Source organism: Engraulis encrasicolus, chromosome 18 (genome assembly GCF_034702125.1).
Source record: "Engraulis encrasicolus isolate BLACKSEA-1 chromosome 18, IST_EnEncr_1.0, whole genome shotgun sequence".
NCBI lineage: Eukaryota > Metazoa > Chordata > Actinopteri > Clupeiformes > Engraulidae > Engraulis > Engraulis encrasicolus.
This window is the reverse complement of record NC_085874.1, coordinates 31265418-31279299: the sequence shown is the minus strand read 5'-3', so window position 1 is coordinate 31279299 and position 13882 is coordinate 31265418. Positions and strand designations below refer to the sequence as shown.

At 45.3% G+C, this 13882-nt stretch overlaps 1 protein-coding gene across 1 annotated transcript; it reads right to left on the bottom strand.

Moving 5' to 3' along the window:
* Nucleotides 1-706: 706 nt before the first annotated feature.
* chgb (chromogranin B) lies at nucleotides 707-13491 on the bottom strand. Its single transcript, XM_063222147.1, has 4 exons — nucleotides 13462-13491; nucleotides 11837-12005; nucleotides 7202-9723; nucleotides 707-1312 (listed from the first exon to the last, which is right to left on the bottom strand). Exons 1-4 carry the CDS (start codon nucleotides 13489-13491, stop codon nucleotides 1229-1231), a joined length of 2805 nt encoding a protein of 934 aa, XP_063078217.1. The 3' UTR covers nucleotides 707-1228.
* Between the last annotated feature and the right edge of the window lie 391 nt (nucleotides 13492-13882).

Sequence of the window (13882 nt, the reverse complement as noted above, 5' to 3'; positions counted from 1 at the left end):
TGTATACCGTGGTGGGGGTGACAAACACCTGGTAACATTCAGACAAGATGACATGAAATGAAAGGCTTTGCTATTGGACATTGATCCCAGAATAATTATTTTTATTTATTTATTTAAATATCGAACTGACTCAGGTACAACACAAACCTACTGAACATTGTAGAGAATTTGGAACACAGGCAAAACATCTAGTCATCACAGAATGTCAGATATAGACGTCCATTCCCATGCTTTAATTACCGGTACAGATCAAAAAATGTTAAAGGTTTGACAGAGCAAAGGCATTGGCAAGACTGGCTTTAACCCACTTTTAATCTAGATATTTTTCGGCATTATTATTTTTTCTTTTTAATAAAAAAAACGTTACACTGCAGACAAAGGATCAACTTTAGAGGGTTCCCATTACTTGTCTCCAGACAGTTGTCTTGGGTGTGCAGTCTGACTTTTGTGTGCTTTTTGTTGATGTAGTTAGTTAGCTGACCATTTTAACCCAAACAGATGTAAGAAATGAAAATCAAATTAAAACTCATCTAAAATCAAAATGCTTTAAGTAATCAAATCATTCCATGTAATTGCAAAGTAAATACTAATTATTAAAGTATTCATTATATCAAAAAATGTTACTGTGAAAAAATGAAACTATTCAATTATTCAAATTACACTCCATTAAAATGATGTAACAATAATAATTGCAATACCGACAGTTCTCACAGTTCTCACAGGACTAAAAGAAGGCTGCTCATTCATCTTAGTCTCAGCTGTAGTCGTGCTCATCCATGGAAAATCAATGAAAGATCAATTAACATTAGGTTATGTTGTACCTGTGTGGTAACGAAGGCCATTAAGGAGCAGGAAACGAGTAAAAAAAAGAAGCTGCTAACTGAAGCGCGCTATCTTGTGAAGCTGATCGAGGCCGAAGCCAACACAACAAGACAGCTATTCTACATCACAGCTAAACAGCACCCCTTTCAAGTCTACAAGGGGGGCTGGACTACGGTCACTAGAGATTGCATATTGACAAAGTCACAGTTTAGTGTTTACATAATCAAAAACACGGTTATTGTAACAGTAACTACGGAGATGAATGGCTATATTTACAGTCGGCTCCTGTTGGCTTGCACACCCAAGTTTCTGTACAGTTACAGTTAGGTCGTGGGGACCAGCCAGGGGAACCCAGACTGTTGTTGTCCGTCTCTTCAGACGGCGCCCCCTGCTGGAACGTCCTTGTTCAGTCCGCGCGGCCCTTATGGATGTCGTTGGCGATCACCTGCATCTCCTGGTCTATAGCTGCCAAGTTAGACAGTTCCTTTTCCTGTGGACACAAAGAGATGCGTTTACCAATTGGCAGACAAGGAAATTGCCTATAGGGCCCCACCAAAATATACCTTTTGGAGGGAAAAAGTAAGAGAAAGCTTGTCAGAATTGACACTTTCACAAACACAATGTACTGCTCAATGAGGAAAAAGAAATACAGCAGGTTATTTTTTTCTGTTTGCAAGATGTATTTTTTTGGACTGAAAAGCTGTTAGACTTTGCATGGTTTTGCATGGCTAATATCTGTCTCTCGCCCTTTACTCTCACTCCATAACTCATACAGTCCATGGTGCGTGTGTGTGTGCGTGTGTGTGCGTATGTGTGTGTCTGTGTCTGAGTGTGTGGGTGATTGCCTGGTAGCCTTCTGCCACTGGTGTGAGAGTGTAGGCAGAGAGGGAGTGAGTGTGAGGCAGTAAAAATCAGTAAGTGTTGTGAACTTTTGGCAGTTGACAAGGCACTGCAGTGCATTTTCGGTACACTTTAGAGCAGTGGTTCTTATCTGGGATAGTCTCGGGACCCACAATTTGTTATTGCATCAAGTCGAAACCCAATTTATTTTTCTTTGCACCACTGCACCCCGGTCCATGGGTCGGTTGGAAACTTTTTGGAGAGTTTGCATGCAACAAAAGTCTGTTGACCTTATTCATAAGTGCTCAAGTCATTTTTTTCTAATGCTCACAAAATGTAATACATTTCATAAGACATGTCCGTTTAATTTCTTATTATTACGAAGAGAGCAATTTTGTATCAACTGGCAATAAGACGGTTAAGCAATACATTTTAGACCACAGTTCCGCGACCCGCCCAAGACCCCTTCTGCAACCCACGTTTGGATCCCTGTACCCACCAGTTAAGAACCACTGCTTTGAAGAACATCAACAGACTGACCAGTAAGTGTCCTGGGGAAGCACAGCAAAGCATGCATAACTAATGCGTCCAGTGCAAGTATGCACAATGCTTGAAATAACTGCATTCAAACACACAGCATACTACACTGCTCAGCGCACTTTGGCCAGCATCCAGGTCACCCAGTTGGCAGGTTAGTGGGCGCGAAGCTCTCTGTCAGACACACCAGCAGCAGACAGTGAAGCAGGGCCAAATCACATTCAAGCTCACCAGGTCATACCATGCTGTCAACGTTTCAATAGTAACATCCAGGTGGTTTTTACTAAAGGGCAGTTGAGATGTGTGAGTGTGTGTGTGTGTGTGTGTGTGTGTGTGTGTGTGTGGGGGGGGGGGGTTACTTGTAAGAAGTAGGAGATGTGTCTAAAAGTACTTGAAGATCATGGAGTGTTGGCAGATTTGCACTGATCCTCACAGTACAAATATGAAGGCTTGTATGGCAGGTTACTGTAGGTTTGTATGAATCCTAGTGCCTCTTGTTCTATTTCACTCTCCCTTCACTCCATTCACTCTGACCCCCACAATGAAAGGGAAAAGGCTATGCCCAATTGACAGGTTTGGAGGAATTGACATACAATACGTATATCTTGTTCTGTTTCACTCTCTCCCTGTATTCTGTTTTTTGCCCGCTTCTCTCCTTATATTGTATTTCCAATATCTCTCTTTCTCTAGCCATTGTCTGATTTATGGATTTATATCCATTGCTCATCTGTGCTTTAAGATTCATATTTATTTGCCCCTCTCACTTCCCCTTTGCACAATGTGCTTTCGGTCGACGGCTGCTGTTTTTAAGTTATACTGCGTAATAAAAAAATGTCGCCATTTTGTTTTGGTACATCTCAATGTCAAATACTCGTTTTTTTGTTCTTCCATCTTGAATCCTATAACTTGCGCGTAAGACAGCAGCGGTGCAGCGGCCCTTATCAGCACATTTCCCGCTATACTGTACAGAAATGATATTGAGGACAGCCGCCTGTGAAAGCCCCTGACTCAGCAATCTGCAGTAACAAACCTCCCTCCGCTGTAGTAGAAACGCAGGATGGAGAGAGGAGCCATTCATGCGGATATCAGAGTAGTTCATTCATGCCATATCGTGAAAATAGTAAGTGCGCACCGTATCAGCATGGTTCATTCATGTTGAGGCTACAGGCCATAGACATGCAGGCATGCATAATATGCATATCTGGATCATTTTCTTGAACATTTTTACAAATTACAGATTGCAGATGCAGTAACTGTGTACATACGGTATGTGCATCAAGACAGTACACGCTCGCGTATATATAAATAGGCTACACATACTGTCTAAGGTTAATTCATTCATGTTTGTAGCCCGTAGCCATGCATACTGTATGTAACAGGCTGGTTTAGAAGGCTAAAGTATATGTTAAACAAAGTAAGATCATTCATTTATTTTCCAGGGCCTTTGACAGCCTTGACTGGGTCCGGGACAAAACCATCTGCAACCATCTGACCCCCTTCTCCATACATACAATTCTGCTTCCCCCTCCCCTCTCCCTGGGCCCGGGATAACGGACCCCTTTGTCCCTCCCCTGTCAGCTTTCCTGCATGTTTGTATTCTGTAACTATGGACTGTATCTTTTCATTGAAACACTAGTTTACTTACAGTAAGCAGCACACACGGAGTAAGATAATCCATTCATGTTTGAAGACAGTAGCCATAGAAACAGTTTGGTACAAGTCATTCATGTTTATGTGTTCCAGATTGAACACTGGCAGGTATCTTCTTAATTGCTTTTTCGCATCTCTATTTAGCCCCCAATCACACCTACGCATACTTAAGAAAAAAGCAAGATATTGTAATGTTTTTTTACTCTGACTCTTCTAGAACCCCCCCCCCCCCTTCCTTTTTCCCTTTTCGTACTATAGAGGCAGCTGACAACCCTGCAGTCACATGGCACAGCACGACCTAATGCGGTTCAAACCTGCTCAGGCAATCACGCCGCAGCAACAACCACAAGTCGACCAAATGCAGCTCAAACCTGCTCGGGCGAGCACGCAGCAGCACCACCCACCACCACCACCACAACCTAATGCAGTTGAAACCAGCTCAAACAATCACACGGCCAGCCGGCCAGCACCACACCACACCGCACCGCACCATAAGCATCACAAAATGCAGTTAAAGCCTCTCTCTCGATACCCATTACAGCACACTGAGGTAAACACAGCATAGGATACAGGACCGCAAGGGGTGTAAGATAACTGTAGCACTTTGAATTGATGTAGTCAGCAAATTGCAAAAGCTGCAATGAATACTAAGTGTTTCGACTCTTTTCTAAAACTAAAACTTTCACATTTGCCATCCTTATGTGACGGACCGTGAAGCTGACCCATCAAATGATCTGCCTCTAATGCACCGGGTCTATACGCATGCTCACCGCTCGTAAAAAAAAATATATACATTTTATGGTGCTGAACTAAACCAGACCATTGAAGTGCAGCCTGGCTCAGGGCTATTGTGGTGCCAATTAAGTCACTGTTGCAGTAGGGCTTTTAATTAGTAGAACCAGAGTCTTGCTCTCATATAAGGCTTTTTATCCTGCGTCAGATCATTTTATATACTAATTCAAATATTAATTAGAGTAGGATATGACCGAGAATGTGTGCCTGTGTGTGCTTGTATGTGTGGTGTGTGTGTGTGTACTTGAGAGGGTGAGAAGGATCTTCAAGTGCTTACACACATAACAGAGAGAGAGAGAGAAACACAGGTGGCCTTCAGAAAACACTGCGTGTGTGTGCATGTGCGTGCGTGCGTGCGTGCGTGTGCCTGTGTGTGTGTATGGGGGGGATCTGTGGTAGTGGTAGGTAGCCCCCTGGGGAAATGCTTGCAGCGTTTGCTTGTAGTCGTTTATAGCTGTCAGCTGTTATATGAGCTGTGTCACAGTAGCAACACAAGCAATTCAGTTTTCCCTTTCCCACTTTTCCCTTTTTCCCTTTTTCCCTTTTTTCCTTTTTCCCTTTTCCTCTCTATTTCTCTCTATTTCTCTCTATTTCTCTCTATTTCTCTCTCTCTCTCTCTCTCTCTCTCTCTCTCTCTCTCTCTCTCTGTCTCTCTCTCTGTCTCTCTCTCTCTCTCTCTGAGTTTTTGTCTCTAATCTTCTGTGTCGTGTTTACTGCCAGGCAAAGACAAGCTCCATTGCTCTAGAGTACTCTAGAAATCTCTACCCTCACACTACCCCCCCCCCCCCAATTCTGCAGCAGTAGTACTGTGCTGAATAGGAAGCTGCGTACATTAATATCCTCAGCAGTTGGCTAAACTACTACACAGTATTCAAATCCTTGAAGTGTGCGTGAAATGTCCATCGTTCTGCAGCCCATTCACAAACCTGTTCTTTTTCATGAATAATCATCACCATTGTCAATTTCAAGTGTTCTTATTTGCTCTTCTTAAGTTTTAAATGTACATGTATATGGAGGGGTGACATCCTCCAATTTCACCTGTCATTTTTGGTTACTTTACCTAATCAGGAACTTAACACGGTTCCACATTCCTCATGTTCAGTCTGCTACTGTATGGCATCATTAACTCATAACACCCTTTTAAAATGTAACCTATGAAATTTGACCTTTGGCCATGTCTGTTCAGACCCTTTAACATTAGTGATAACAATGCAAAACTACATTTGCCCAAAGACGCCGTCTACACAAATCAGTTTATTTGTCCAGCCTTTAAGCTCACATCCCCTACTAACCCTATAAGACAGAAATTGTTCTCTCTGTACTTACTTCTCTCTCTCTCTGTCTCTGTCTCGCTCTCTCACTGCTGTTCTCATTTTATTGGTTGTCAGTTTTGGAGTAGTGTTGGGGCCCATATATATTTACACACACACACACACACACACACACACACACACACACACACACACACACACACACACACACACACACACACACACACACACACACACACACACACACACACACCACATTTCCTTTTCTCATTCCTCTCATATCCTGATTCATGGACAGCAGCTGGCTACGTCCTTGACCCTGATCTCACTAGCCCATCTAGCGAGATCTAAATTCGTCCAGAAATAAAGACTAGCAAATGACATAGCAAGCTGCAAAGGACTGAGCAACATGATGCTTGAAGATGTGTATGGAAAATATAGCATTAAAGTGCTACAGTATATAGACATGTAATTGAGAGAGAGGGAGAGAGAGAGAGAGAGAGAGAGAGAGAGAGAGAGAGAGAGAGAGAGAGAGAGAGAGAGAGAGAGAGAGAGAGAGAGAGAGAGAGAGAGAGAGAGAGAGAGAGAGAGAGAGGTGGAGGTGGTGGTGGTGGAGGTGGTGGTGGGGGGGTGGGGTGGAGAATGGTGTTTTCCTCAAAATCATGGATATCTGGGATGTGGTGGTACACCCATAATACACCCATACCATACACAGGTAAATATTCCATGAAGATCCAGATTCAATCAAATCTGACCTGGGCCATCTCCCAACCCACTCCTATGTCTCTCTCCCACTTTGTTTGCTGTCTACTCTTCACTGTCAAATTTATACAGTCGCATAATACACACCGTTCTCCCAGAGGAACGCTGTAATAGCCACTGAAAATCCTTGACTACTTTACTACTACAACATTACATAGAGCCTTCAGTAATACATTACGACTTCGTCCCTCTCATTCTGATAACAGAAAATCCATAACAAGGATCATCTGTTCATAGATTTTTACAAAATGAATGCTAAAAAAGAGTATCCTTATAATTCCAACAAAACCGACACTGCCTGTCTTCTCGTTTTAATTAAGAGAGTGCAACGTTTAGACCTTTAGGTTTTCAGGTTTGTCAGGCCTAAAGACCGAAATGTTGCAGACTTTTAATCAAAACAAGAAGACAAGCAGTACAAGACAAGTTAAGATTTACATGTACCGTGATTCTCCAGCAGTTGGCCTATCTAGAAGGATGTTCACCCATTTACTCGGTCAAACATTGCAAAACAAAAAGAGTGTCCTTACCTCCCCTGGGGTGAGCGGTCTCTGCTGGGGTGGCTCCGGTGCCGCGCCTGGCCGTGACAGCTGGGGCCTCTTATAACTTAGCAGGCGAGCCAGGTTGTTGGCTGCGGCCGAGGCTGCCACGCTCCTCTTGTACCAGGCCGGTGGGTAGTAGTAGCCTCGGGGGATCAAGGGGTTGAGCTTCTCCTCCTCTTGCGCCTCCTCCGCTGCCAGCAGACGTTCTCCAAGCTCCCTCAGGGCCTCCTCCTCTTCCGCCTCCTCTGCCCCTTCTCCGCGCCCCATGCTCCTGTGGTGTCTGCTTTGGTGGGGTCTCCCACCAGAGGGACGGAAGCTCTTTCTCTTGATCCTGTCCTGGTAGTCTGGGAAGGCTTCCTGGCTCCGCTCTTCGTCGTCCTCCTCGGGCTCCATGCTTCTGTGGCGTCTGCTTTGATGCGGTCTGCCTGAGGGACGGAAACTTTTTCTCTTGATCCTATTCTGCTCATCTTCCTCCTCCTCTTCTGAGTTTTCCAAATATCGCTTCATGGGCAGGTAATCGGGGAAGGCTTCCTGGCTTCTCTCTTCATCTTCATCAGGCTCCATACTCCTGTGGTGTCTGCTCTGGCTTGGTCTCCCGCCACGGAAGCTCTTTCTCTTCACCCTGTTCTGGTCCTCCTCATCTTCCTCTTCCTCTGCATATCTCTTCTGTGGGAAGGCTTCCTGGCTACGTTCTTCATCTTCATCAGGTTCCATGCTCCTGTGATGTCTGCTTTGGCTAGGTCTACCACCCCGGAAACTTTTTCTCTTGATCCTCTCCTGTTCGTCCTCATCGTCGGCGTAGTCGGCGTATCTCCTCTGTGTCAGGATTTCAGGGAAGGCTTCCTGGCTTCTTTCATCGTCCTCGGGATCTGTGCTTCTGTGGCGTCTGCTTTGATGGGGTCGGCCTGAGGGGCGGAAACTTTTCCTCTTTATCCTCTCCTCATCCTCATCGTCTGTGTAATCGTCATCTCTCTTCTGTGGGAAGGCTTCCTGACTACGTTCCTCGTCTTCATCAGGTTCTGTGCTTCTGTGGTGTCTGCTTTGGCTAGGTCTTCCGCCGCGGAAACTCTTTCTCTTCACCCTCTCCTCCTCATCTTCCTCCTCTGCTGAGTTGGGGAAGGCCTCTTGGCTACGTTCTTCATCTTCAGGAGATGTGCTCCTGTGGTGTCTGCTTTGGCTAGGTCTCCCGCCCCGAAAACTCTTCCTCTTCACCCTCGCCTCTTCATCTTCCTCCTCCTCTGAGTTTGGGAAGGCCTCCTGGCTCCGTTCTTCATCTTCAGGTTCCATGCTCCTGTGGTGTCTGCTTTGGCTAGGTCTCCCGCCCCGGAAACTCTTCCTCTTCTCCCTCTCCTCTTCATCTTCCTCTGCATCCTCTTCCACTTCGGGTTCTAGGCTTCTGTGGTGCTTCCTTGTCTGATGGTATCGGCCTGATGGTCGCCAAATTTTCCTGATCACTCTCTCTTCTTCCTCCTCACCCTCATCCTCCTCTCCGGGCTCCGTGCTTCTGTGGCGTCTGGTTTGATGGGGTCGGCCTGAAGGGCGGAAACTCTTCCTCTTTATCCTCTCCTCATCCTCATCGTCTATGTAATCACCATATCTCTTCTGTGGGAAGGCTTCCTGACTACGTTCCTCATCTTCATCTGTGCTTCTATGGTGTCTGCTTTGGCTAGGTCTGCCACCACGGAAACTCTTCCTCTTGACCCTGGCCTCTTCATCTTCCTCTTCCTCTGAGTAAGGGAAGGCTTCCTGGCTTCTCTCTTCGTCCTCCGGCCCCATGCTCCTGTGGTGTCTGCTTTGGCTAGGTCTGCCTCCACGGAAACTCTTCCTCTTCACCCTGGCCTCTTCATCTTCATCTCCCTCCGCGTCTCTCTTCACGGGAAGGTAATCGGGGAAGGCTTCCTGGCTTCTCTCTTCATCCTCCGGTTCCATGCTCCTGTGGTGTCTGCTTTGGCTAGGTCTCCCGCCACGGAAACTCTTCCTCTTCACCCTCTCCTCTTCATTATCGTCTGTGTAATCTGCATATCTCTTCTGTGGGAAGGCTTCCTGGCTTCGTTCTTCATCCTCATCAGGTTCCATGCTCCTGTGGTGTCTGCTTTGGCTAGGTCTCCCGCCACGGAAGCTCTTCCTCTTGGTGATGTAGCTGGGGAAAGACTCCTGGCTGCGTTCTTCGTCGTCATCATCCTCCTGGCGCTTCTCCATCTCGGACAGGAGCAGGTGGCTCCTCTTCTGGTACTGGAACTGGGGGAACTCCTCCTGGCTCCGTTCATCTTTTCCGACCTCATCTGCCCGTTTCCACATGAAGGGCAGCAGCCACCTCTTCCTCTCGTATCCTGGGAAGGCCTCCTGGCTTCGTTCCTCGTCTGCCTCAGCCTGGCGTTTCTCCGCATTCTCCTTGAGGAGTTTGTGGATGGCCTCGATGTCTGGCTCCTGATTGGCTGCTGCTGCTGCTGTACTTCCTGGTGACGGCACCTCCTCTACGTTCTGCTTCACCTCTGCTTCCTGTTTCAGTCCTGAGATAAAAACAAATAAATAAATAAGCATCAGCAATCAGGGATGGACCTGAACCTGCCCCTCGGGTCAACACACTGTAAAAAAACAGCTGCCTCAGAATTCCAAGTCAATTTAAATCTTTATTGTAAGTTGTGTGAAGCTTTGAATTGAAGCTTTGTGTTTGAACAAAAAGCTTCACACATGTTCATTTCAAAGCTTCACATAACTTGAAATAAAGATTTAAATTAATTTGGAATTCTGAGGCAGCTGGTAAACATGTGATTTCAAGTTAAACCATGCTGGTTTTGTTTTATAGCAGGATAACTTAACTATATAAGTTATCATGACTTATCACTGACATCATTTTTTACAGTGCATATGTGTGTTGTGCATGACTCAAAGTGTGTTTGCCACCCTCTGTAGAGGACTGAAACACACTGTGGATAGACAGACAGACAGACAGGCAGACAAAGAGAAAGAACATACAGGGTCATTGCAATACCTGGCCAAAGCCCCTCTGCAATGCCAGGTGATGAGCTCTTTTCCAAAACACCATCCATTTCCAAAGACGTTCAAAGATACCATGTTTTATTTGATCAGCAAAATCACTGTTTGAATTTGGAACGGAAAAATGAATCAATGATATATCGTAATGAATCAAGTGCCAATTGCCACCATGCTACCCTACTATCAAATAATAAGAAAACATACATATGCCATTTAAATGGCTTTTGTAGCATTTTGGAAAAGAGCTCCTCAAGTGCAGACTTGTGTTTGTCTGCATTTGAGGTCGCATAGGTCTTGAAGTCTTGTTTTTGTTTTTTTGTTTGTTTGTTTGTTTGTTTGTTTGCACCATGTTAGGCTATATTCAATTATTACTAGATTACCATTTCAATTCCAAATGAGTTTCAGGGCACTGGAATAAATGGATTATGTCATAGTCCATTGCAGTTAAACATATCATTTGATTTGACATTTCTACAAATTATCCAGTAAAATAGCCCACATGTTTAAATGACAATTCTTTATCTATGCATATGACAAACATCCAATTATGTAGAAATGTACAGAATATCCAAGTTAGTCTTCAGCTTCCCCCACCAATACACCAAAGCAAAACAAAAAGGAGAATGAATAAATCCTGGACCATTTCTTTACTTCTCCCAGCAGAGAAATTATGGTGAATGTGATTCAGTTGTGATGACAATGCTTTTCATTCCACATCTAAATCAAAAGGATTTTGTTGTCTTAACATTAACAGTGGGCGGCTTTATGTCTCTTCAGATTGCTTGACCGCTTCCAACCAAGCGCACATTTTCCGCCGTGAGACAAGACTTGATAAGAGGCAGCCTAGCCTATGTATCTTCTGCTCCAAGAGATATACAGCATATAGCTTTTGGCAACTCTGGTTAATGTGGCGCGGCCGTGTGCGTGAGAACTTGTCATGTCATTCCTAAACTGATGCGAGGCGGCTGATGCGCAAAATACATCCAGAGGCCGGGGAATCAGGCACCACAGACGGCAGAGCATGATCATGCAAGCAGCTCCGTTTACATAACTATAACTTGCCTTCTTTTAAGAGTTCTTTGCACTCCGGCTGCTCCGGCGCTGCGTCTGATTTGGCAAGGGCATAGGAGAGGGCTTCTATCAGGCATCTCTTGAGCTGGAAAGGGTATTTTAATGGGTCAGTGGAGCTCCTCGGAGGGACACGTTTTATACCACTTACTCTTATGATATATCATAAACATGCACTATGGCAGTACGTACCAACTCTTCTCGCCTTCCTGCGGTTGCCGTTGGAAGTGACTGATTATCTAGTAATGGAAAAACGCCACATGAAACAGCAATTAGCTACTCAAGAAGACCAGCGCATTCCACAGTCACGATTCCAAAACCCATTCAGAGTCTCTGGAGTTTCTCAAGTTAATCACATTGCCTGGAAGTCCCATACGCTAATGGATTTGTCCTCATACGACTCGAATCTTTCAGTGATAAATGTTTAAAGCCGGCATACTTTCCATTAGTTTGTAGCCTATACAAATTGTAGTCCGCATGCTCGATGCGCACGAGGAACTGACCGTGGTGCTGAAACCAGTGCTCTGCAGCAGTATCCAAAGTTTACATTTTACTCACCGACAATGAGCGAGGCGGTCATCACTAGAAGAAAGACGAGATGCATGTTGGAAATATAGTGTGAAGATCTCAGCAGAGATGTCACTTCTGGCTGGATAGCGTTGCTGTCGCGAGTCCTTGAGTCCTTGAGTGGACTCGACTCCGCTGCGTCCCGCGCTGTTTCTCTCCTCTGCAGACGACGAGAGCACGAGCAGATGTGTGAGGAACGGGCTGGAGTGGGCGGGTATGCTTGCCACCTGACGTGTCCCGCCTTTTATCAAGACCCCGTCAGCGAGGTGGGAAAAAAGCGCACGCTTTTCACACCAAAGAAGAACAACTTTTCTCCGGGGCTCCTGTCACTTGGAATCAGATACCGTCCCACGTCCCTTACATAATGCGGCGAGGCTTCTAAATTAGCATCACACCGCGTTCATATGCAACCCGTCCAAACTAATTACGAGGGGAATAATTCTTGTCCTATTCATTAGATAGAGACCTGCTGGGGTGAATTTAGCCTCAGGTTCATCTGAGGTGAAGTAGGTGGTGGGGATAGTTCAGCAGCTGTGATTGCTTGGCTTGCTTCCCAAATATATAGTTTGAATGGGACTGGCATAAAAGAGTTGCAGCTGACCCCCGCTCTCTCTCTCTCTCTCTCTCTCTCTCTCTCTCTCTCTCTCTCTCTCTCTCTCTCTCTCTCTCTCTCTCTCTCTCACACACACACACACACACACACACACACACACACACACACACACACACACACACGATCACGACAGGAACGATCATGTGACTTCCTGTTATAATTTCAGCAGTTTTTTTTTTTTTTTTTTTTAAACCGGTGCCTTGATGATGTCACCACCAGTAACTGTATAGGCTATTGCCACTGACTGGAAAAGTCGTGTTCATGCATTTATTCTACAATTTTGGAACGGGACTACTTTTTAAAAGTTTTTAGAAGGCTGTCTAATGCCTTTATTGATAGAGACAGTGAAGAGGAAAAGTTTGTGTGAGAGACGGGGGAGGATCGGGAAATGTGATGGAGCCGGGGTCTCAGGTGTGACAGTGCCTTAACCGTGTCAGCCACGGCTAAGGCCTTAAACTAATATATTTTAATTATAAATAAGCAGAGCTGATGCAAACCCCTTGCCCCCCCCCCCCAACCACCACCACCACTCCACAATTTCTGGGACGACATAATAATACCTTACCATCAAATACCAAATACCAAACACCATTAGTTAACATTAGTTAAAGTTAACCATTTAGCGGAGGGTTATTGTGAAGTGTTACCGAAGGAATTCAAGAACTCAGCCCTTATCTGACCCAGGTTCAACTGACTGCTGTCCCTCCATTGGCTGAGGGGCATAGCTCACATACCGCAGCCTCCTCTATGCGCCATCATTTCTTTAACCCCTCGGCGCAGACACTATGTTATAACCTTACTGTCATCAAAATTGTAATGGCTATGTCTTAATATGTTACTCATTGCTCTCCCTAATGTCATAGCAATGTTGCTATGATGTAGTTGAGTATTTTCAGCAAACAGTGAGTGAATAGCCCCACCGGCGACCCCATCTGCACTAAGAGCCTATCATTTTTTCCATAGCTTTTTCCAGATAGGCCCACCACACCACTGTCTTTCTCACTATCACAATCTCTCCGTCTCTGTCTCCCATTGTTTTTGTTTTCATTCCCTCTATCTCCATCCATTCACGTTCACTGTCTGTCCCAATCTGTCTCCAATCCTTTTCAAACACACACACACACACACACACACACACACACACACACACACACACACACACACACACACACACACACACACACACACACACACACACACACACACACACACACACACACACACACACACACAGAGACACACACACACACACACACACACTCTGCACTCGGCCTCCCACCCCCATACCCATCGAGACCCATTTCCTGTCTTGTCCTTTTATACTCACCAACTTTCTTTTAGTGCAAACTGACACTCTCTGCTTGTCTCATTCAGACACCGTCACATAAAGCAGTCTTTCCTTACCTTGTCTTTTGAGTGCTTGG